Source organism: Sorex fumeus, unplaced genomic scaffold (assembly GCF_029834395.1).
Source record: "Sorex fumeus unplaced genomic scaffold, SorFum_2.1 ptg000098l, whole genome shotgun sequence".
Lineage (NCBI taxonomy): Eukaryota > Metazoa > Chordata > Mammalia > Eulipotyphla > Soricidae > Sorex > Sorex fumeus.
This window is the reverse complement of record NW_026606155.1, coordinates 86624867-86649023: the sequence shown is the minus strand read 5'-3', so window position 1 is coordinate 86649023 and position 24157 is coordinate 86624867. Positions and strand designations below refer to the sequence as shown.

At 42.6% G+C, this 24157-nt stretch overlaps 2 protein-coding genes across 4 annotated transcripts; one reads left to right on the top strand and one right to left on the bottom strand.

Moving 5' to 3' along the window:
• Positions 1-344: 344 nt before the first annotated feature.
• Positions 345-13589, bottom strand: HAUS2 (HAUS augmin like complex subunit 2). The gene is made up of 6 exons (XM_056134284.1): positions 13451-13589; positions 9465-9557; positions 8523-8592; positions 5724-5856; positions 2535-2643; positions 345-1292 (listed from the first exon to the last, which is right to left on the bottom strand). The coding sequence occupies exons 1-6, from the start codon at positions 13541-13543 to the stop codon at positions 1086-1088; spliced, it is 705 nt and encodes a 234-aa protein (XP_055990259.1). The 5' UTR covers positions 13544-13589; the 3' UTR covers positions 345-1085.
• A 25-nt stretch (positions 13590-13614) lies between these two features.
• Positions 13615-23471, top strand: LRRC57 (leucine rich repeat containing 57). 3 transcript variants are annotated; one of them, XM_056134281.1, is made up of 6 exons: positions 13615-13742; positions 13971-14075; positions 14221-14359; positions 14910-15178; positions 20329-20468; positions 22248-23471. In XM_056134281.1, exons 2-5 carry the CDS (start codon positions 13992-13994, stop codon positions 20434-20436), a joined length of 600 nt encoding a protein of 199 aa, XP_055990256.1. In that variant the 5' UTR covers positions 13615-13742; positions 13971-13991; the 3' UTR covers positions 20437-20468; positions 22248-23471. The 3 variants fall into 3 exon arrangements, with proteins under 3 accessions (XP_055990256.1, XP_055990255.1, XP_055990257.1); XM_056134280.1 differs by having other exon boundaries at positions 13618-13742; positions 20283-20468; positions 22248-23465; XM_056134282.1 differs by lacking the exon at positions 13615-13742 and adding an exon at positions 13804-13880 and having other exon boundaries at positions 20283-20468; positions 22248-23465.
• The last annotated feature ends 686 nt before the right edge of the window (positions 23472-24157 follow it).

Sequence of the window (24157 nt, the reverse complement as noted above, 5' to 3'; positions counted from 1 at the left end):
GCTAAGTAAAACCTCAGACAATGACTTAATGTTCCCATGGTGAGATACAACAACTTTCACAAATTTCCTTCTCTGGAAACAGTTTTTGATCATTCTGTTAGCCATTTAGGAGTAATAAACAATATAAAATAAGTTGTTGGCCTGCTACAGGTAGGGGCAAGCTCGAGGGGTGGTTGGGAAAATGGAGACAATAGAGGAGGGAAGGGTTGTGGGACTGGTGTTGGAATACTGAATATTTTTTAACAAACCATCATCAACAATTTTGTAGAACATAGTGTTTAAATAAAGTGTGTGTGTGGGAGTAATAATAAAAGTAAACAAATGGTCTGTCTCTATACATTTATTTATGTATATACACATATATACAAGTATCTATGGGCTGGAGCGATAGTACACCGGTAGGGCATTTGCCTTACAAGCGGCCAACATGGCTGACCCGAGTTCGATTCCTCCGCCCCTCTCGGAGGGCCCGGCAAGCTACCCATGACGTATTCGATATGCCAAACACAGTAACAACAAGTCTCATGATGGAGACGTTACTGGGCCCGCTCGAGCAAATTGATGAACAACGGGAGGACCGTGACCGTGACAAGTATCTATGTACACTGAGCAGTGCTGGGGATTGAACATGGGCCTTATACATGCAAGACAATTGCTCTACTACTGAGCAGTATAACTCTGGTGCAAAGTTATATTAGATCCCCACTGGATTCACTGAAAAGTGGAATGAGAGCCAAAGAAATAATCCAGGGGTTTAGGTTCTTGCCTTGCATGCAGACAACCCCAGTTCAATCCCTAGCACCAAATACAGTCCCCATGCACTTCCAAGAGTAAACCATAATTATGCCCTGCTGGACATGGCCCCAACTCCCACCTCTCTGCGAAAAGAAAAGTGGAATGGAAATACATGAAAAATAAAGGAAAACTCATTTTTGTCTTAATAAACATGGAATCATAGTATTTCAACATAAAGAGGCAACATTCAGTATTGTTGGCAGAAAGCAAAACCAACTCACTTATTATAATTGACTAGAAATGCATTTCATATGATTACGTATAATTAAGCAAAAATAAATAGCTGATGATCACTTGACATGAATATTTTGGAAAAGAACTTCAGAAGTAAATGGTAAAGAAGACATTGTAATACATTTATGATGGTGACTTTCTTTAGTGAATATGTTGGGAATACAAGAAGAAATTTCCTTTTGTTGTTCTCGCCATTTAAGTATATTCTCTGCCAGTTCTTCTGTCTTAGTCACCAAAATATTCGTTTTTGCCAAAGATTTGCTCTGTAACATTTGAAAGGAAAAGACAGGAGAGAAATTAGAGCTGTCAGTAATCCACAGTTATTATATCACAACTGGTTATACCAAAAGTTAACACCTGACATTTTTACACTCTTAATACATAAGCTCCTTGAAACTGCATCTTCTGTTTCTTATGGTACCTACATTCCCTTCCATGATTTTTAAAAAATTTTTGTTTTGGGCTACATCTGGCAATGTACAGGGATTACTCCCCCCCTCCATTTTTTTTTTTTTACGTCACACCCAAAGATGCATAGGGGTTGCTCCTGGCTCTGCACTCAGGAATTACTCCTGGTGGTGCTTGGGGGACTGTATGGGATGCAGGGAATCGAACCCAGGTCGGCTGTGTGCAAGGCAAATGCCCTGTGCTATTGCTCCAGTCCTGGATTACTCTTGGCTGACTCAGGGGAAAATACAGTAGGGACTGAACCCAAGTCTCCCACAAACCACGTGCTTCAGCCTCTTGAGCTATTTTCCAAGCCCAGTACACAATTCATTGTACACTGAGTTCGCCTCCCTTTCATTTTCAATTACCACCTCAATGTAGATAATGTAAACTGTAATTGTCAATGTAAACTGTTGAATCTAACTTCTTTCCAAACAAGTCTGTTAGAAATTTCCATGAGGATGTCCATTTTTGTTTCCATTTCTGGGTCACACCCAATGGTGTGGGTCTACTTCTGGCTCTGTGCTCAGTAATCAACTGTTGACAGGATCTGGAGACCACATGGCTTGTAGGGATTAAACTGGGTCAACCACATGCAAGGCCAGTGCCCTACCTGCTCTATCTCTCTGGCCCTTCATATTTTGGGGGAGAAGGGTGGGTAGGTGGGATTTGAACCATAATTTGTAGTGCTTTTGGACTACTGCAAGCTCTGCGCTCCAGTGGCCTAGTAAGTATTCAAGGGTCCATGTGGTGCTGAGGACCAAACTTGACCTCTTTATGTATCTTTATGACTTCTTTAAGAAAAAACAGTGGGGAGTATAGAGGTTAAGGTGCTTGACTTGCATGTGGTTAGCCCTGGTTCAATCCCCAGCACCAAATGGCTCCCAATGCAGCATCAGAAGCAATGCCTGAGCACTGAACCAGGAGTATCTCGTAGCACACCACTGTGAATAATCCCCAAAACCAAAAAATTTTTTAAAAAATCCTAAAAACATCACATGTAATGTGAAAAGAAATAATGCGATATCATAGTTAAATGCTAGTATTAAAATACTTACCATTTTCTTTAGATTTTCATCTAAATGAGGGATATTTCTAATAGTTTCAAGATTGGATTCTAATCTCTCAATGAAAGTCACTGCCAACTCCAACAAATGGACCATGTATCTGAAAGAGAAGGAAAATTCAAACTTTTTTTAGGTAGCGCCAGGGCTCAAATCCATAAAGCAGTTATTTTTGGTTTAGTTATTTTGTGTTCCATTCCTTCCACTTAAAACATATATTTACTCAATCACCATGAGATATAAAGTTACAAGGTTGTTTATGATTTTCAGTTCTACAATGGCAAGTACTCATCCCTTCACCTGTGTCTACATCCTCCACCAAACCAATGTCCCCAATGTCTCTCCCACACCTCCTTCCCCACACCCCACCGCCCCCAGCCTGCCTCTAGGGCAGACATTTTCCTTTTTTTCCTTTTAGGCATTGTGGTTTGCAATTCTATACTGAAATTACTTTACCTCCTTTCAGCACCCAGTTCTTGCCCAGAGTGATCACTTCCCATTATCATTGCCTTTGTCATAGTGGTCCTTCTCTGACCTAACCTCCCTACCCCCATTCTGGCAAGCTTTGTACTAAGGACCAGTCCTTCTGGCCTTTTGTTTCTTGTGTCTTTGGTTATTCTTTAACTACTTTTCTTTATCCTCCCACATTTTTTGTTTTTAAGCCACAGTGTTAAGCAAAAGCAATGCTAAGGACTTCTAAGCACTGTGCTTAGGGATCAAAATCAGGGTCAGCTGCATGCAAGGCAAGCATCTTACCTGCTGTGATATCTCTCTAGATTTTTTTTGTGGGGGGGCGGTGAGGAGCCTTGGGCAACACCAGCTGTGCTCAGGGCCCTCTTCTGGCTCTTCATCAGGGATCACGCTTGGTGAGCTTGGGGGGCCATATGTGGTGCCAGGGATGGAACCAAGGTCAGCCACGTCAGCCACGTGCAGTGTAGGATAAGAATCTACCCACTGTACTATCTCTTCTTCCCTTTTAAGACTTTTAGTATGAGATAACAGAATCAACCCCATGAACCAATAACAAACTTCTGTGTTGGTGGTAAAAGGTAAAGGTAAAGGCCCTCCCGTTGATCGTCGATTTGCTCGAGCGGGCCCAGTAACGTCTCCATTGGAGACTTTGTTGTTACTGTGTCTGGCATATCAAATACTCTCGGTAGCTTGCCAGGCTCTCCGAGAGGGGCGGAGGAATTGAACTCGGGTCGGCCATGTTGGCCGCTTGTAAGGCGAACGCCCTACCCGCTGTGCTATCGCTCCAGCCCCTGTGTTGGTGATCTAAAAAATTTTTTCATTTCACTTTAAGCTGGGGTTGTAATCCAAATAGAAAACAGGAAAAGACAATAATGGGCTGGAGAGACAGTACTGGGATTAAGGCATCTGATATTTTGGGGGTTGGGGGGAGCATAACAGGTGGTGCTCAGTACTTACTTGGTGCTTAGGGATCACTCCTGGCACGGTTTGGGGTATCATAAAGGATGCCAGAGATCAAACCTGGGGTGACCACATGCAAGGCAATAACGCTACCTGCTTTATATCACTCTGAACCCAAGGTATTTGCCTGATATGTGACCAATGTGGTTCAGTCCTTAGGACCACATATGGTTCCCTAAGCATAGCCAGGTGTGACCCAACTCTGCCATACCCAGCTTCTACCAAAAGAAAAAGACAATCATAGCTGGAACCCAGCCTAATATTAGACAAAACTTGGTGTTATTTTTTCATATAAAGAAATTTCCCTTGGGGGTCAAGAGATAGTACAGTGGGTAAGGTACATGCCTAGCACACAGTTGATCCCGGTTCAATCTCTGACATCCCATATGGTCCCATCATCAGTAGTGATTCCTGAGCACAGAGCCAGGAGTAATTTGAGTATAGCAAAGTTTGGTCCAAAACCCAAAACAAAAAATTTCCCCTTGATAAAACCTCATTTCATTCCAGTCAACTTATTCCTTTTTTCGTTTTATTTTGTTCTGGGGCCACACCCAGCAGTGCTTAAGGCTTCCTTTTCTGTGTTCAGGGATCACCCTTGGTGGTGTTCAGGGAACCATACTGGATGTCGGGGATCGAATCTGGGTTGGCCACATGCAAGGCAAGCCGCATCTTACCCTCTATACTATTACACTGGTAGCCCATATTTGACAAAGAGTAAAGACAAGGATAGATGTACTTAATTGAAATAGCCTAGAATCTTCATATTTGCAAATACTTTGAAATCACTATGCAAGGTGCATCATTAGCACAGTAGGTAGCACTTTAATGTCAAAAATTCACTAGTTCTTCACACACACATACATATGTATATAAAGTAGATGATAATATACTACATAGATTCTAAAACATTTTGATAATGATATACACCTATTATTTTATTACTAATTAAAAAATCAGGCACTTAAGCAAAAGAAATTGATTTCCTCAGGCACTGCTAAAAAATGCAATCAGGTTTCCAGATGCCCCCTTTCTGATTTTATTCTTATTCATTAAATTTGGTAGTTGTAATACTCCTATAGAAAGAAAGCAATAGAATACACCAAAACAGATATCCATCCCATGAAATGGGAAACCAAAGCAAAAATTTTTACATGTAGGCAACATTAATGCAACAGTAAATTTATTTCATAAAGCCTATCTACTAAAGACAGGTTATATAATGAAAATTATTTTTTCACGTTATCATATGGTATGGATCTATTTTTTTCATTAATGTCATAATTTATAACTCCCAAAACAATGGGCAAAAGAAACTATTTTCTCTTCACCACAGTTCTAATTTTTTTAAAAGTAAAAGACTTTTGAAGCAATAGTACAGTGGGTAGGGCATTTGCCTTGCAAAAATGATGCCCAGCACCCCATACGATCCTCCAAAACCTGCCAGCAACAATCCCTTAATGCAGAGCCAGGAGCAAGCCCTGAACACTGCTGGGTGTGACTCAAAACAACAACAAAAAAAATTTAAAAAAGAACTTTCTTTTGACTTATAGGTCACAATTAATAACATTAATATGCATAATATACATGAAAATTATACATTTTATATTGTATACTACATAATTTACATTAGCATATACATTAATAACATTAACCAAAGTTTTTCAATGAATTAGCTATAAAATAATTACTAGTCGAAACAAAACTACCTTCAGAAAATATGTGTAACAGTTAACTTCCATGTTTCAGTCTAACCTGTGATAAACAGCTTCAATAGGCAAGTTTTCCTGACACATGGGTTTCAACAGTCTTTGCCTAAGAGACCGCTTCTCTTTCAGAATTGCTTCCAGATGATTATTCATGCTTTGCAAACTCTGACACTTCTGATCTACAGAAATCAAAACATTAATTATTGTTGTCAACAGGACAAGTTAGTTAACATTACAAAAAATTCTCTTTGCTCTAGTTTGACACTACCAATGTCAAAACGTAATCCTCCTAAATAATCTCAACTTCTCTCCTAAATAATCTCAATCTTAAATCTAGTTTCACTAACCTATTCCTCATAACCATTAACCTATTCACTAATTCGACCTATTCATTAACCTATGGTATGTGTTTTGTGTTATGCATGTCGGTGGGAGGGGATAGAGGGAGGAAAAGTGGGGGAAATGGCAGTGCTCAGGAAATTTAAAAAAAAAAAATTAAAAAAATATCTGTGAGACAGACCATTACAAAGTTGTTCATTGGGTTTTAGTCATACAATAGTCAACACCCATTTCTCCATCAGTGTACATTTCCCACCACCAATGACCCCCATTTCCCTCCCACCATCCCCCAAGACCTCACCCCCACCCCAGCCTCCCTCTATTTTTGTGCATTATGGTTTGTAATACAGGTACTAAGAGGTCACTGTGTTTGTTCAGGGTATTCAGTATTTTTTATCAGGATGGTAGGCTGGAGTAGCTTTTTAACTGTGTGGGAGCTCTGAAGGGTGGACATGATTGCTGAGGCTTCCGGAAGTACAAGGAGATGGGGAGAGGTAGCCTATCCCGACCCTGAGAAAGCCTGGGGATTTCAGTCACAAAACCTGTATACCTGATTTTTCAGCAGATTTTTTGGATTGTGGGAGCAAGCAGTTGCCAGGGGCTCTGGTTGGGCGGGTACGAGGATAACCCGCTCCTCCCGCCTTTGATTTAACTGAGTCTGCTCAGTTTTGCACAGGTCCAAGAATGACTGTAGCTTTTGATCTCTTTCAAGATTTATTTATGGGTCTCTGACACAAGTCTGAAAAATGAGCTTATATAGCTGAGGGAGAGGTGATTTGTGGGTGTGACTCCCATATACCTAACTTTTGACCATTTAATTTCTCAGGAAATTTATTCCCAAGTTGTTGGAGTACGACCAAAAGCACAGCAGTTATTTGGGGTATCAGGAAGCCTGAAGGCACCATAAGGCTGCTGATACTCTTGCCCTGCAGGTATAGGTTGACCTGCTGGTGGTACAGTACCCCCTAGGGAATATTTCCGATTGTCAGAGGTCACTCTTGGAAGTACTCAGGGGACCATATAAAGACTGGGGATCAAAGTGGAGTTGGCTGTGTGTAAGGCTAGCATCTTAGCCCCTAAACTCTCTCCTAGTCCTATGTTTTTCAACTAAACTACCAGTTCAATAATTTTATTTTGGGAGAGTTGTTGGGTCACACCCAGTGGGGTTCAGCACTTACTTCATGGCTCTGTGCTCAGGGATCACTGCAGGTGATGCTCCGGGGACCACATGCAGTGCGAAGGATCAAATTAGGATTGGATGGATGAAAGGCAAGTAGTCCCCTGTACTACCTAGCCCCAAGATGCTATATATATTTTTACCTAAACTTAGCTACTGTTAATATTTTCAAGTGATTGTTTTTACTTTTTTTCTATGTACACAAAAAAGGGCTTTTTTCAGTGTTTTGCTGATCCAAGTGATAATAAGTTACAGAATAATGACCCTTGACCCTAAACTGCATATGTTTCATTAAATAGGAACATTTTCTTATATAAGTATAAAAAAATCATTAGTACAATACTATCAATACTTAATATAGCCAATATTTAAACATCTCCAAGTGTCTCTTATGAAAAAAACTTTTTAATCAAATATTTAATTCATGATCACACTGTGCTTTAACTATCATGTTCCCTTTAGTATATCTGGAAAATTCCTCGGCCTCTTTCTTTCAACCTTTCCTTGCTTTAAGAAGGTCCCAAGTTAATCACTTTCTATACTATTTGTACTAGCCAACATGACTTCTATTTACACATAAATAGACTTTGTAAGCAATGAGGCAATGCTTGGAAAAATTGTGACACTGTCACTGTCCTCCCGTTGTTCATTGATTTGCTCGAGCGGGGCCAATAACGTCTCCATTTTGAGATTTGTTGTTACTGTGTTGGGCATATTGACTATGTCACGAGTAGCTTGCCAGGCTTTGCTGTGCGGGTGAGATACTCTCAGTAGCTTGCCGAGCTCTCTGAGAGAGGTGGAGGAATCGAATCCAGCTCTGCCGGGCTGGTTGCGCGCAAGGCAAACGCCCTACCGCTGTGCTATCACTCCATCCCTACTGCCTGATTTTTTTAATTTGACTAAGGAAATTTATTAATTGGGGTAATCAACATCAATTAACATAAAAATAGTTTCAAAATGTAATATAATGGAGCTGCATTTTTATTTTTTTGTTGTTTTTTGTTTTTTTTAATCTTTTTTTTATTAGTGAAACACCATAAGGTACAGTTATAGACTTATAAATTTTTGTGCTTGGGCTTCAGTTATACAATGATCAAGTACCCATCCCTCCACCAGTGCCCATCCTCCCCCACCACGGGTCCTAGCATCCCTCCCACCCCCCCCCACCCCCGTCCCACCCTGCCGCTGTGGCAGGGCATTCCCCCTTGTTCTCTCTCCCTTCTTTTGGGTACTGTGTTTTGCCAGAGAGGCATTGAGTCCTACTGCCTGATTTTTAATATAATCCAAGAAAACTGAAGTTCCAATAATCCACTTAATCAAAACACTTACCTAGAAAGGAAGGATGAACAACATCTATGGAATCTTTTTCTAGTCTGAGTAGTTCAATTTCTAGGTCTTTCTGCATCAGGAATAAAAAATAATATTTACCTCTCTCAGAAAGTAGCATGAAAAAGACTTAATTTTTGATTAAAATTTTTTTCTTTTTCCTTTAGTTGGGGATCTCTATTTTTAAACTTTTTACTGAATTACTGTGAGAGACCATCAAAAAGCCACTCTTAATTGGATCTCAGCCATACAACAGTCCAATATCCATCCCTCCACCAGTGCACACTTCCCAGCACCAGTGTTCCTCCCACCCCCCAACTCTACAAATAGTCTTTTACCTAAAAATAATTAAGTGTGGGTGGAAAATGATTTATTAAATACCCAGGGGAATTTAGTATGTGTGCTGCCAAAGTGGGCATATACGCCCAGAGGATTTACTTGAGTTTTTTTGTTTTATTCTTCAGCCATACCCAATGATGCTCAGACTCCTGGCTCAACACTCAGGAATTACTTCTGGCGGTGCTTAGGGGACCATATGGGATGCTGGGGGTTGAACCCAGGTAAAACATGTACAAGGCAAGCACCTTAAATGAAGTACTATAAACTCCTGCCCCAATAGATGTACCCTAACCTCCAGCCCCAAGAGCAGGCATCATTAATGCTATATTTTACCTGTATCTTTTTCTTTTATAAAGTGTGGCTACCAAAAATTTTAATCTGTGCTATCGCTCTGGCCCCCACTGAAGTTTTTCGTATTGGTGTTCTAGTCCTGTTACTGCTACTGATGCTACTACTAGTTATTACTATTACCACTACTATGAACTACTAAAGTAAAACCTATTTAACTATTCCTAGATACTACCCTAAGTCCGAGAGATTTGCTGTTGGATAAAATTGTTTTTTCCTATGATGAAAGTACAAAGTAAAATTTCCAAAATAACTTACGTGGTCAATTTCAGCTCTAATATCTGCAATTTGCTGTTGTCTGTAGAAGTTCTCAAAGCAAGAAACTGGCTTCTTAGCTATATCTAACATCTCCTATAGGAGAACAGAGGAAACAACAATACGTAAACAAACGTTTATGTGTGACTGGAACATAATGTTCATGGGTCTAAAATTTCAGCATATAACAGGTCCAACAATTTCTCCTGAAAGATGAAGTACAAAGTACAACAGTAATGATGTGTAATTCTCTTTTCTTATTAAACTGATGTCTCACTTAAAAATCTGGCCAGGGGGTTGGTGTGAGATAGTACACTGAGTAGGGGGTTTGCCTAATACCAGGTATCCCATGTGGTCCCCTGACCTCATCAGGATTGATCTCTGCATTACATCAGGAAGTTGTTTTATTTCCCCCTTACTGGATCACACCCAGCAATGCTCAGGGGCTACTCCTGGCTCTGCACTCAGGAATTACTCCTGGAAGTGCTTGGGAGACCATACAGGATGACAGGGATTGAACCAGGTCAGCTGCATGCTAGGCAAACACCCTCCCCGCTGTACTATCATTCCAGCCCAACCCAGGAGTAAGTTCTAAGCATGGCCAGGTGTGGCCCTAAAAACAACCAAAATAAAAACAACAACACAATTTTTTTGGTTTTGGAGTCATACCTGACAGTGCTCAGGGACTATTCTTGGCTCTGTGCTTGAGGTTGCGCCTGGTGATGTTCAGGGGACCAGGTGCTGCCAAGGATTAAATCTAACAGATGGAAAAGTATGCATTGAGCCCTTTGAGCTATCTTCCTGAACACCTATTTCTTATTTGTGGGGGAGGGGGATTCCCCAGCATATTTTAAGGGCCTGTGGTCCACTCCCGGTCATACTTGGCCTTACTGTGTGAACCTGAAGGCTCAGTGCTCAGACCCAATATGGTTGAGGGCCATCAGAGCTACACCTTGGCCATGCTCAGGTAGCTTGGGATTAAACAACGCAAGATTTAAAGAAAAATAAAACAAGTTCTTTGATGAAGACAAAGTATCAAGATAGGGACCTAAGAAATAGTATAGTGAATAAAGTACTTTACTTGCATGCAGAAGACCAGAGTTTCATTCTCAACATCAAATATGTTCTCCTGAGTACCACCAAGAGTGATCCCTGAGCACAGAGCAGGAGTAAGCCCTAAGCACAACTGGGTGTTGGCTCCAAAACCAAAAAATTGCAAACCTTGGGTCAGAGTGATAGTACAGCAGGTAGGACATTTGCTCTGCAAGTGGCTGACCAGATTCAATCCCAGGCATCCCATATGGTCCTTCATGCACCACTAGAAGTAATTCCTGAGTACAGAGCCAGGAGTAACCCTGAGCATCACCAACTATGACCCTAAAAGTAAAAAAAAAAAAAAAAAAAAAAAAATCCACAAAAAGTGACAAACTACCCCCCCTCCAACAAACAAACAAACAAAACCAAGGGAAAGGGGAAGAGAAAAAAAGACGGAAAGAAATTAAAATTAAAAGGAGTTGGTTTATGTTCCCCAGATGAATGCAATCTTTTTATGTCTGTCCCTTGCCACTCAATGCCTCTTTTGCAAACCACAGCAACCAAAAGGAGAGAGAACAAAAGGGAATGCCCTGCCACAGAGGCAGGGTGGGATAGAGGGGATGGGGGTGGGAGGGATACTGGGATTAGTGGTGGTGGAGGATGGGCTCTGGTGGAGGAATGGGTACTTGATCATTGTATAACTGAAACCCAAGCACAAAAATCTGTAAGTCTACAACTGTACCTCATGGTGTTTCACTAATAAAAATTAAAAAAAGAAAAAAAGAGAAAAGAAAAAAGGAGTTGGTAAGAGAACTCAATAGGCCAAGAGGATGCTTTACATATAGGAGGGCTGGGTTCAAACCCCAGCATAGCAGGGTCCCAAGTGTTGCCAGGGGCAATCCCTAAGTATGGAGCTTATTTGAAATTGTTCTGACAATATTACCAAAGGATTACATAGTGAAAGAAAGGCAGGGTTAGACCAGAGAGGGGCCCAATCTAGAAGCTGAGCACATTCTTTGTGTGTAAGAGTCCTAGGTTTGATCACCACCACCATATGGTCCCCCCAAGAACCACTGGTTGTGACCCCAAAATCAAAAATAAATTAACAATAAAAGGAAAGGGTTCAGGTAGATAATTCAAAGGGATATTGTGTTTGCTTTTGTAGTTGGGTGAAACCCCTCAACACAAACCACACTGAACATGGCAAAGAGGAGGACAGGACACAGATTGAATTGCAGACAAATCAGAAAACAGTCAATTCAGTTTTATTGGTCCAAATTTTTTTTATCTTATTTATTGCCAGTAGAGACAGCTTTAATAAAAATTTATAATTCACTCAGGCTGGAGCAATAGCACAGCGGGTAGGGCCTTTGTCTTGCATGCGACTGACACGGGTTCAATTCCTCCGTCCCTCTTGGAGAGCCCAGAAAGCTACCAAGAGTATCCTGCCCCCACAGCAGAGCCTGGCAAGCTCCCTGTGGCTTATCCAATATGCCAAAAACAGTAACAACAAGTCTCACAATGGAGATGTTACTGGTGTCCGCTGGAGCAAACTGATGAACAATGGGAGGACACTGCTACAGTGCTACCAAGAAAGTAACAACCTTTCTTGAAGAACACTTGAAAGGTCCTCTCCAAAACAATCCAATTCAACAGATTGTTCATTAATGCCTAAAATTTTGGATACTGTTAGTTTAGGAATCCTTTTCCCCTATCAGTATTCTTTAGAAGAATACATTCCTGATGTCTTACTGTAGGAGCTTACCAAATTACTTTATAACTAGACAATACAAATTAGGGTAATGGGCAACATAACAGGAAGAACACGCAAAGAAGCCAGGAAGGTAAGAACTGAGAATATGTTGTGGGTGTGTTTTGCTTATTTTTCCATGAACTCATTATTACCTCTCTCACTCCCTTCTTCCCACCAAATCCATAAACCTGGTCACTAGGTCTGTCTTCAAGCAATCTGAAGGCTTTTCAACAGGAGCTTGAACTGGCTGAAGAAAGTGTTACAGTATCACAGTTCATTTTAGAGATGATACAGTGTGTCAAGAAATGGGCACTACAAGACCCATTTTTCACCTCCCTAAGTTGAGAAGACTCTGTCAAGTTTCTTGGTACCCAGAGGTGCTGGTTTCTTCACCTTAGCATTCTCTAATCACAAACTATTAAAAAATCTTCCTTTTGGAAGGTTTTGTTTCCAGAAATTTTCCATGAAGTTCATACTGCTATTCACTGATTTTCGCCTTTCTACTTTTCTGTTTCCTATTCAGTAAAATTGATCAATTTCCTCCATTTCAAATTTTCTCTCTTCTTCGCACGAAGTCTCACTTTCCCCATTCCCTTGTCACTTCTACCACTCATAACCTATCATTCCCTCCCATCATCCATTTCTTCCTCTCAGCTTACTTCCCTTAGGTCTCTGTAAGTGCTTTCTGCCCAATCTAAAACCATCACCTCTCGGGCTAATCTCCCCCACCCCTCAAAAAGAACGCCTTACCTATTATTTCTCCATTTATTTCAAAGTCTCTCGGGGTCTTTTTCACCAATACTTTTGGATTTTTTTGGGGGGGGGTCTCTAAAGTCGCGTACTTGCCTGACTCTCTCTTGTACCCGGCGCACCGTTTGGGAATACGTCTGGGTACCTCGCAAACCGGCACGATTTGGGGGCGGCGAGTGAAGCGCCCCCCAGCGTTTCCCGGCCCCGCCACCCAGTACATTCGAAAGGAGCGTCACTGGGTGGGCTGGGGAAAGCGAGGGAACACGGTCCGGTTTATCCCCACGAGACGACCGAGGCGACCCTGAAACCAGGCCGCCCTCGCGGAACCTACCGCCGTGGGTCCCCGCAGCGTGCTAGGACCCTCCGTTGTCCACATCACCACCTCACAGTCCTCCTCTATGGCTCCCGCGGATACCCCCTTGATGACGCCGTTGCCGACCCCCACACTCACCTGAGTGACCGTCCCCGAAGCTCTGAAATGGCTCAGCAGCATCCCGGCTGCGTTTGTCTCCGAGACGGGGTCCCAGGGATTCGCGCCAGCCATGGCCGCGGCCCGCCGGCCCGGGTGGCGCCCAGAGTAAGTGGGCCGCCGCGAGCGGGCGCCGCGCGGCGCGATGACGTCACGGGGCGTGTCTTCCGGGGCGGAAGCCCCGCGCGCTCCTCCCGGACGAGCGCGGCTCCCCGGGCTTGCCCTGCAAGGCGGTCTGGGAGCTGCGGGGTGGGAGGCCAGTTCCCACTTCGCCGTAAGATCCTAGAGGCTCTTGCTTCACGAACGGCTGCAGCGCCCGCCCGACCTGGTCGTGGGGCTGTCAGCTCTTCCCTTTCCGCCTTGCCACTCTTAAGCTGGTCCCGCCCTCCCCCGACCCAGGGATCCGCAAGAGGTGACAGCTGGGGCAGGAGACCCAGCCGGGAGGCCAGCGGGGTGGCTGGGTGTCTGGATTAGCAGTGACAGCCTCGCTTCCTTCCCTCAGGGGTCTGAGTCCGGCGCCAGAATGGGGAACAGTGCCCTCCGTGCTCATGTGGAAACGGCGCAGAAAACTGGTGTCTTTCAACTTAAAGACCGTGGGCTGACCGAGGTGAGACTAAAAGGGGGTTTGGGGGTAGAGGGGGACCCGACCTGGAAATTTAAAGGGATAGAGCCGGCGGGGATGGCGGCGGGGGGGGGGGGGCTGTGAAGATCATTGGTGAGGGATTCTCCACGCTGTGAACCCCTTTCTCCAGTTCCCTTCAGAGTTGCAGAAGCTGACGAGCAATCTCAGGACCATCGACTTGTCCAACAACAAGATAGAGAGCCTGCCGCCGGCGATCATAGGGAAGTTCACTCTGCTGAAGAGCCTCTCTTTGAACAGCAACAAACTGAGTACGGCTGTTGCGCCCGGGAAGCTTTTGCTACAGAGCCTCTGTTGAGAAGGATGGTTTTCTCTTACAAGCTGATTTTTGTTGTTATGAAACGTCCAGAGAACCCTAGAGGCAGAGGATTGCCTGTGTCCCTAAAGCTTTCTGTCTCGTAATTACATCTTCAGGTTTTCTCTGGTGTTTTAATGATAGGTACTGGGTCAATTTGGATTTGAAAACCAAGACGATTCGGGGAATATCATGTAATCTAGTTTTGCTACTAATTTAGAAGGATGACAGATGGAATGGGAAGACAAAAGCTTTCTATATTCTTTGAAATTGCTGTCATATTGTGCCGAGGCCCCTTTGCACACTGTGCGTTTTCTGAGTTTGGATGGCCTCCTCACCTCCTGAAGAATATCTTGGTAAAAATGGAGTGTTGAAAAAATAGCACAACATATGGGGATCTTTATGTATATTTTCAAGAAGCATAGCAGGAAGCTATATAGTTTTTATAAGCTTCAATAAAGTGTTTTTCAGTTGCTTTCGATTCACGTTCTTTTTGTTTTTGCCAGGTGCTCTTCCTGAGGAGTTATGCAATCTGAAAAAGCTGGAGATGCTGAGCTTAAATAACAATCTATTGCGAGAACTGCCATCAACCTTTGGTCAGCTTTCTGCCCTCAAGACCCTAAGCCTGTCTGGGAACCAACTGGGAGCCCTACCACCCCAGCTTTGTAGTCTGCGGCACCTGGATGTAGTGGATCTCTCCAAGAACCAGATTCGCAGCATACCTGACATCATTGGGGATCTTCAGGTGATTGAGCTCAACCTCAATCAGAATCAGGTCTGTGAGCTTTCCCCCTCCATAGCGTATATTTGGGTTCATTGCCTTTTCAATAACTTCTTGCTCCTAAAACTGAAGTCATGAATCTGGTTATGTTCATTATGTGGACCATGCTAATTTCAAAGCCAAAATACCATGGCATTAGTTGGGACACTGGATATTTGTTGTGTTGATACTTTTTGAGGATAGGATGGATCACAGTGAGATATTAAAAGTTAAAATGTTGGTGGGCAAGAGTGATATAGTACAGCAGGTAGGACATTTACTTTTCACGCAGTCAACCCAGGTTCGATTCTCGGTATCCCATATAGTCCCGTGAGCACTGCCAGTCGTAATTTCTGAGTCCAGAGCCAGAAATAATCCTTGAGCATTGCCAGGTGTGACCCAAAAGCCAAAATTTTAAAAAAAGTTAAATGTTGGGGCCAGAGCCAACTATCGTACAGTGTGCAGGGTGCTTGCCTTTCACAGGGAGATAGTACAGTGGGCAGGACACTTAGTCTTGCACACACCCAACATACATTTTACCTCAGCACCCCAATATGGTCCTCTGAGCATTGCCAGGAGTGATCCTTGAGTGAGGAGCTATAAACCCTCAGCACAGCAAACAAAAAACAAAAAATGTTAAAATGTTTCACATACCTTGAAGAGTTCTTGAGATCATCTTCTGGTATGCCTAAGTCTTTTGTTTTTTCTTTTAGTTTTGGGGCCATATTTGGCAGTGCTCAGGGCTTACTCCTGTTGGGGTTTTCCAGATCATATGAGATCATATGTCGTGCTAGGGGTCACATGTATGTTGGGAGTGTGCAAGGTAAAGTGCCCTACCCGATGTACTATCTTTCTAGCCCAGTATGTACCTCAAACCTTACTGATAGGAGTAAAGAGGCTTAAATTTTTATGCTGTGTTGCATCTTAATTTTTTTTGATATCTTTGCTAAATATATTTACTGCTTTGGGTGAAAACTTAGCAACTTTCTGGAGACAGCTCCTTTCATTTGGAAAGCTTTAATTATAGTATTTTGAAATTGTTACTATTGTTAGAAATTCTGGTTTTTTTTTTAAATTTTTTTTCCCTTTATTTTATTTTATTTTTTTTTACAGTTGTAGATTTACAATTTTTTGTGCTTTGGTTTCAATTATACAATGATCAGGTACCCATCCCTCCACCAGTGCCCATCTTCCACCACCATGGATAATATCCCTCCCACCCCCATCCCCCCATCCCCCCTGTCTCTGTGGCAGGGCAATCCCCTGTGTTCTCTCTCTCCTTTTGGGTGTTGTGGTCTGCAAAAGAGGCATTGAGTGGCAAACATGTTCAGTCCATAGTCTACTTTCGACATGCATCTCCCCTCCTGGGAGGATCCTCCAAACATCCTTTATTTGGTGCTCCCTTCTCTATCTGAACTGCCCTTTCCTCTAGGATACCCGGCTGGCCTCTAAGTTATGGAGTAATCCTCCTGGTGCTGATCTCAGCTATTCTTGGGTATTAATCTCATACTTTGTTACTTTATATCCCCCAGATGAATGCAATCTTTCTATGTCTATCCCTCTCTTTCTGACTCATTTCGCTTAGCATGATACTTTCCATATTGTACCACTTGTATGTAAATTTCATGACTTCATCTTTTCTAAGAGCTACATAGTACTCCATTGTGTAGATGTACCAAAGTTTCTTTAACCAGTCATCTGTTCTTGGGCATTCAGGTTTCTTCCAGTTTCTGGCTATTGTAAAGAGTGCTGCAATGAACAAACAAGTGCAGATGTCACTTCGACTATACATTTTTGCCTCTCTGGGATATATTCCCAGGAGTGGTATTGCTGGGTCAAATGGGAGCTCAATTTCTAATTTTTTGAGAATCGTCCATACTGTTTTCCAGAAGGGCTGAACCAGTGGACATTCCCACCAACAGTGAAGGAGTGTCCCTTTCTCGCCACATCCACGCCAGCATTGGTTGCTTTTGTTCTTTTGAATGTGGGCCAGTCTCTGAGGTGTGAGATGGTATCTCATTGTGGTTTTGATCTGCATCTCCCTGATGATTAATGATGTAGAGCATTTTCTCATGTGCTTTTTTGCCAAGAAATTCTGGTTTTTATCTAGAGAAATATTTGGACTAGACATAGGTACAAAGGGTGAAGCATTCATTACACAGAGAAAGGTGGCCTTTAGTTTTTTTTTTTTTTAATTAGTGAAACACCATGAGGTACAGTTGTAGACTTACAAACTTTCGTGCTTGGGTTTCAGTTTTACAATGATCAAGTACCCATCCCTCCACCTGTGCCCATTCTCTACCACCAATAAACCCAGTAGCCCTCCCACCCCCTCATCTCCCCCACCCCACCCCACCTCTGTGGCAGGGCATTCCCTTTTGCTCTCTCTTTCCTTTAGGATGTTGTGGTTTGCAATAGAGGTATTGAGTGGCCATTGTGTTCGGTCTATAATCAACTTTCAGCACGTATCTTGCATCCCGAGCGAGTCCTCCAAACACCCTTTACTTAGTGTTCCCTTTTCTATCTGAGCTGCCTTTTCCCCCAGCCTGTGCTGCCAGCTTCCAAGCCGTGGAGCAGACCTCCTGGTACTTATCTCGACTATTCTTGGGTGTTCATCTTCCATTCTGTTACTTTTATATTCCCCAGATTGAGTGCAGTCTTTCTATGTCTGTCCCTCTCTTTCTGGCTCATTTCCCATAGCATGATACTTTCCATGTAGAACCACTTGTTTGCAAATTTCATGACTTCATCATTTCAAACAGCTGCATAGTATTCCATTGTGTAGATGTGCCAAGGTTTCTTTAACCAGTCATCTGTTCTTGGGCACTCGGGTTTTTTCCAGATTTTGGCTATTGTGAACAGTGCAGCAATGAACATACAAGTGCAGATGTCATTTCAACTATATGTTTTTGCCTCTCTGGGATATATTCCCAGGAGAAACATTCTAGATTGTAGTGATCTAGAATTATGATGAAATTCAATCTTTAAGAAAAGTGGCCCTGGGGCTGGAGCGATAGCACAGTGGGTAGGGCGTTTGCCTTGCACGCAGCCGACCCGGGTTCGATTCCCAGCATACCATATGGTCCCCTGAGCACCGCCAGGAGTGACTCCTGAGTGCAGAGCCAGGAGTAACCCCTGTGCATTGCCGGGTGTGACCCAAAAAGCAAAACAAACAAACAAACAAACAAAAAAAAGTGGCCTAGGAACCAGAGAGATAGTACAGTGGTTAAGGTGCTTGCCTTGCACACAGCCAACCCAGGTTCAACTCCCCAACATCACATATGGTCTCCCAACCCTGCCAGGAGTGATTTCTGATTGCAGAGTCAATAGTAACTCCTGAGCACCACCAGCTGTGACCCCAAAACAAAAAAGAACAACAAAATTACCTCACACAACATTCCTTCAACACTATATTTAGATATCTTTGAGGGCTTTTGTTTTCTGGGTTTTTTTTTTTTGGAAAGCAGTTGTGAACTTGGAGGGAAAAAATAATTAAGCAGTAAGTACTGAGCACTCATTGCACATTTACCTAGACATTCACCTAGGCTTTCACTGTTTTGTGTGTATTAGAATATCTCTATATATTCTCATTGTTTCTGATTCTGTAGGTCAGGAGTAGGTTTTGAGAATTTGCATTTCTAACAAAAAGCCCAGGTGATGGTCTGAGATGATAGTAGACAAAGTAAACGTAACTTGGTTATTTGGAGCATTTAAAAGACAAAAGAGATGGGTGAGTCAAAGAAAATTGCTTCGATTTGTGCTTTAGGACCTGAGAATGACATGATGGATTATGATGATGGGCCATCTGAAAGAAAATGTTTCACTAAAAATTAGAAATGGGGAGTAATATGGCTCAGTGGTAAAATACATGTCTTGTGTGCATGAGACCTGGAATTGATCCTCAGCACTGGAAAAAATAATCTCAAAAAATGTAAACATAGTGGGATTGAGGTGTATGGCTATGAATGTCGACACATTTTGAAGTCTTTTTGGTTTTTCTTTTGTTTGGGGGCCACGGCTGGCAATACTCAGGGCTTACTCTTGGCTCTGCATTCAGGAATCAGTCCTTGTGGGACTTGGGGGACCATATGAGATGCTGGGATCAAATACGGCTTGTCTTCATTCAAGGCAAGAGCTTTACCTGCTGTGCTCTTTCTCTTAACCCATATTTTGAGGTATTAACACAATAGATTTTTTGTGTGTGTGTGGGAAGTGGCACACACCATCGTACTCAGGGTTTCTGGCTCTAAGCTCACTAGTATCGTTAGGGGGCATATTGTGTCAGGATTGAACCAGGGTCTGCCACGTGTAAGGTAAGTGCTTTAACTTCTCTCTCTCCACTCTACCTCCCACTCTCTCCCTTCCTCCCTCTCCTCTCCCTCCCTCCTCTCCCTTCCTCCCTCTCCTCTCCCTCCCTCCTTCCCTTCCTACCTTCCCCCCCCCCCCCCCCCCCCCCCCCCCCCCCCCCCCCCGTGATAGACAGGAATCAGAATGGATCAGCTCCTGAGTGTAGAGCCAAGAGTAAGGCCTGAGCATTGCCTGAGTGTGGCCCAAAACACTTTCAAAAAGGGAAAATGAATGCGCTTTCTAGAAGGAAATTTAGAATTAGGGAAATGCTGCTAAGAAAATGCCTGCGGAAAGAACAAAGCATAAATGACTCAAAAGATAGAAAAATCCAAAATTTAGAAGAGAGTTTTAAGGATAGGTTAGATTTGTACAAATGAAACTGGGAGTGAGGACATTGAATTTGACAGTAGTCATACATAAAAGACTGACAGTAAATACCAAAATGTTTATGGTAGTGGGCTACAGGTAACTTTTCTTGAAATATGTTAGTCTTAAGCTTTTCACAAAGAGCAGCATTTTCATAAACAGAACATATTGTTTTCAAAAAATCAACGAGTAACCCTCAAAAACTTTTTTCAGAAAAAGTGGAGGAGTAATAACAAGCTGCATAACAGATGCTTCTAGAATGAGTAGGTAGTGAGAAAATGGAGGCGGAAAAAGAAGAAGAACCAGGACAAACTTGTCAAGGTTTTTGTTTAAATTTAGTAAAAATAAATAAATCACCATTTTAATGCTTGTACATCTTCCTATTTTTTGTTGTGGGACTCAATAGATATCTCAGATCTCAATAAAGATATCTCGCTGTCCTCGCCTTAAAGTTCTTCGCCTGGAAGAGAACTGCCTTGAGCTCAGCATGCTTCCACAAAGCATCCTCAGTGATTCCCAGATCTGTCTGCTTGCAGTGGAAGGCAACCTGTTTGAAATAAAAGCACTTCGAGAACTGGAAGGTTATGATAAGGTATGTTTTAGGGCACTTCTGCATATGAATGCTCACAGCCGGAAAATGCTAAAATGTATAATCCCGCTAACAGGATGTGTTTGTTCCCCATTTTGAAGGTGGGTTTTAAGAATAAGCCAAATGATATTATCCAAGGCAACTTTCACTATAAAGTTCTATCAATTTTTTAAAAATATAAATATGGAATTCAGAGATAGTACAGTGAGCAGGGAGCTTGCCTTGTATGCAGCTGACCCAGGTTCAATCTCTGGTACCCCATATTGTCCCGACAGGAGTGATCCCTGAGCACTGCCAGGTGTGACCTACCTCCTCCCCTAAAAAGGTTCTTTAGGGTGGCTGGAGTAATAGCACAGCGGGTAGGGCATTTGCCTTGCATGTGCCCAACCATGGTTCAATTCCCAGCATCCCATATGGTCCCTCAAGCATGGCAGGAGTGATTCCTGAGTGCAGAGCCAGCAGTAACCCCTGTGCATCACTGGGTGTGACCCAAAAAACAAACAAAAAACAAAAAAAAAAGGTTTTAGGGGAAATGAAGGAAATATTTTATCAAAACCTAAATTAAAAAAAAAAATCAGGGGTCAGAGTGATCGTATAGCGGTTAGGGCATTTGCCTTGCATACGGACAACCTGGGTTCGATCCCTGGCATACCATATAGTTTCCAAGCACCGCCAGGAGTCATTCCTGAGTGCAGAGACAGAAGTAACCCCTGAGCATTGCTGGGTGTGGCCCAAAAAGCCAAATAAATAAATAAATAAAATTTTTAAAAGAATCAAAGCTTAAGATACAGGCTGTACTGTTTACAGTAGCTAGAATCTGGAAAAAATCTGAGTGCCCGAGAACAGATGACTGGTTAAAGAAACCTTGGTACTTCTACACAGTGGAGTACTATGTAGCTGTTAGAAAGAATGAAGTCATGAAATTTACACACAAGTGGTACTACAGGGAAAGTATCATGCTAAGCGAAATGAGTCAGAAAGAGAGGGACAGACATAGAAAGATTGCATTCATCTGGGGAACATAAAGTAACAAAATACGAGACTAACCCCCAAGAATAGCCGAGATAAATACCAGGAGGTTCACTCCAAGGCTTGGAGGCCAGCCGCACACTCTGGGGGTAAAGGCAGCTCAGATAGAGAAGGGAGCACCAAATAAAGGGTGTTGGGAAGATCCGTCCAGGATGGGAGATGCATGCTGAAAGTAGATCATAGACTGAACATGATTGCCACCCAATTCCTCTTTTGCAAACCACAGCACCCAAAAGGAGAGAAAGAACAAAAGGGAGTGCCCTGCCACAGAGGCAGGAGGGGATGGGCATGGGGGGTGGGAGGGATACTGGGATTAGTGGTGGTAGAGAATGGGCACTGGTGGAGGGATGGGTACTCGATCATTGTATGACTGAAACCCAAGCACAAAAGTTTGTAAGACTACAACTGTACCTCATGGTGTTTCACTAATAACAATTAGCACAGCGGTAGGGCGTTTGCCTTGCACGCAGCCAACATGGCCGACCCGAGTTCAATTCCTCCGCCCCTCTCGGAGAGCCTGGCAAGATACCGGGAGTATCTCGCCCGCACGGCAGAGCCTGGAAAGCTCCCCATGACGTATTCGATATGCCAAACACAGTAACAACAAAGTCTCCAATGGAGACGTTACTGGGCCCGCTCGAGCAAATCGATGATCAACGGGAGGGCCTTTACCTTTACTTTACCTTAAAAAAAAAAAAGATACAGGCTGTTAGTTGCTCATACAAAAAAATTTTTTTTTGCTTTTGTTTTTAGTACATGGAAAGGTTCACAGCCACCAAAAAGAAGTTTGCATGATGTTCTTCAGAAGCATGGGAACCTTACAGGACAGTGACTTGGAACCTGTTGTAATCTGGCTGAGTCAGAGGCTCCTATTCTCGAGGATATCTGCAGTAAGGAGATGAACGCCTAGGAGATTCTATTTCATTCAGTCATCTTTCTTCTTTCCAGTGCTTATTTTCCAATAAGCTAAAAGGAACCAAGAGACAGGAAGTGTCCTCCATTTTAACTCAGATAGGATAATGGACAATGCTGATCCTCAAAACCAATCATTAGTTTGACTTTAAGACATCAATAGCTAGTTGCTGTTTATGCAGTGAGGGGATGTTGCCCAGTAACAAAATAGCTCCATCACAGTGATTGGAATTTCATGTAGTTCCAGTGTAAGTTTCATAAAGTCAGATGCCATTTCCACCTGTGTTTAACAATTCCTATTTTTATGAAGTTGAAATAATTTGTAAGAGACTGGAGTGGTGAATCTAAGGAATTATATTTTCTTGTTTGGGGGCCACATCCAGCAGTGCTCAGGTGCAACTTCCTGTGTGCTGCTTCTGGTGGTGCTTGGGGAGCCATGCCATGGCCAGACTTCCCGCATGCGAGGTATGCACTATGCCTCTGAACTGTCCTTGTCCAGGATACATGCTGTTATTCGAGTCTATCACTTCAATCATAGTGTTTTTACATGAAATTTAGGAGGTACACAAATGTATATGTTTGTCTTAATGTGTACTTTGTCAGAAAAGCAACAACACAACACTAAGAATAGTTTCCCAAGTCTACAGTAGCAAAATCTTACCTATTGCAGGTGCCTTATTGGTAGAGGGCTCCAAAGAGCTAAAAAGCATATATGCAAAACTTGTAAGATACTAGGGTTTTTAAATAATCAAAATTTTCATGATGCTTTGTTAGAAATAATGTTTTATTTCTGGTAATCCTTTTCCTTTTGTATTTATAACTCTGCTAATCAAATAACTTATAAAAACAATATTTTAAATGCTTATCAAGTTTATTCTCTGAATGAGAATATACTAAATAAAGAATTTCTAATGAATGCTGGATTAAAACAAAAAGGTTAATTCTTTAAGCAGACAGAACTTTTAACCAGTAAATGGTTCTTTGAAAATGGATTAGGAAGAAATGTTTCATGTTCTTATTCCGGCTGCATGAGTACTGAAATGCCTTCCTGTGACTAATAAAAAATTCGTAGTGTTGAAACCATGCTTATTGAAAGAAACAGAAGGTACAAAGGTAGACAATTTCAGATTATAACTGATAAGCCATCTACTTTCTGAAGTTTATCTTAGCCAAGTTGTTGTTTACTGTATATACTGACAACTCTCATTTCACAAACCTAGTTTAACCATTAAGAGATTTTCTGATGTTTAATTCCACCGAGAAAGTCTGACTGTAAATCTGGTCTAAGTATTTTCTTTATCCTGTATTTTGTGGGATGCCCTCCTACAACCCCATGATTCTAAACCTAACCCAGGGCCTCACACACGCAAGGAAAATATTCTTCAAAGAGTTAAGCTGCATCCCACGCAGCCAACTTGAACTTCGGCCAGAGAGAGGGAATGAGAGCTGAAGATGGGGTAGGGATGTCTGTATGAAACATACAGTGACTTTATCTCAAAGCTCATTTTGTTTTATAGTATGTAGTGAACACTCCGTGGGAAAGCTGCGTTATCTGTTATTCTGCTTTGCAGCTGCGTATGTGGGCAATTCCTTGAACTCTCTCAGGAATGAGAATATGGCTCCTGGCCTGGCCAAGGAGGTGCAGCCGCCAGGGCATGACGCTCACACACGCCCAGTTTTTCCCCTGCTCATCCCCTTCTCATGGAAAACAAGCAGGGCTACCAAGGACAGTCCCCAACAGTTAAACCCTA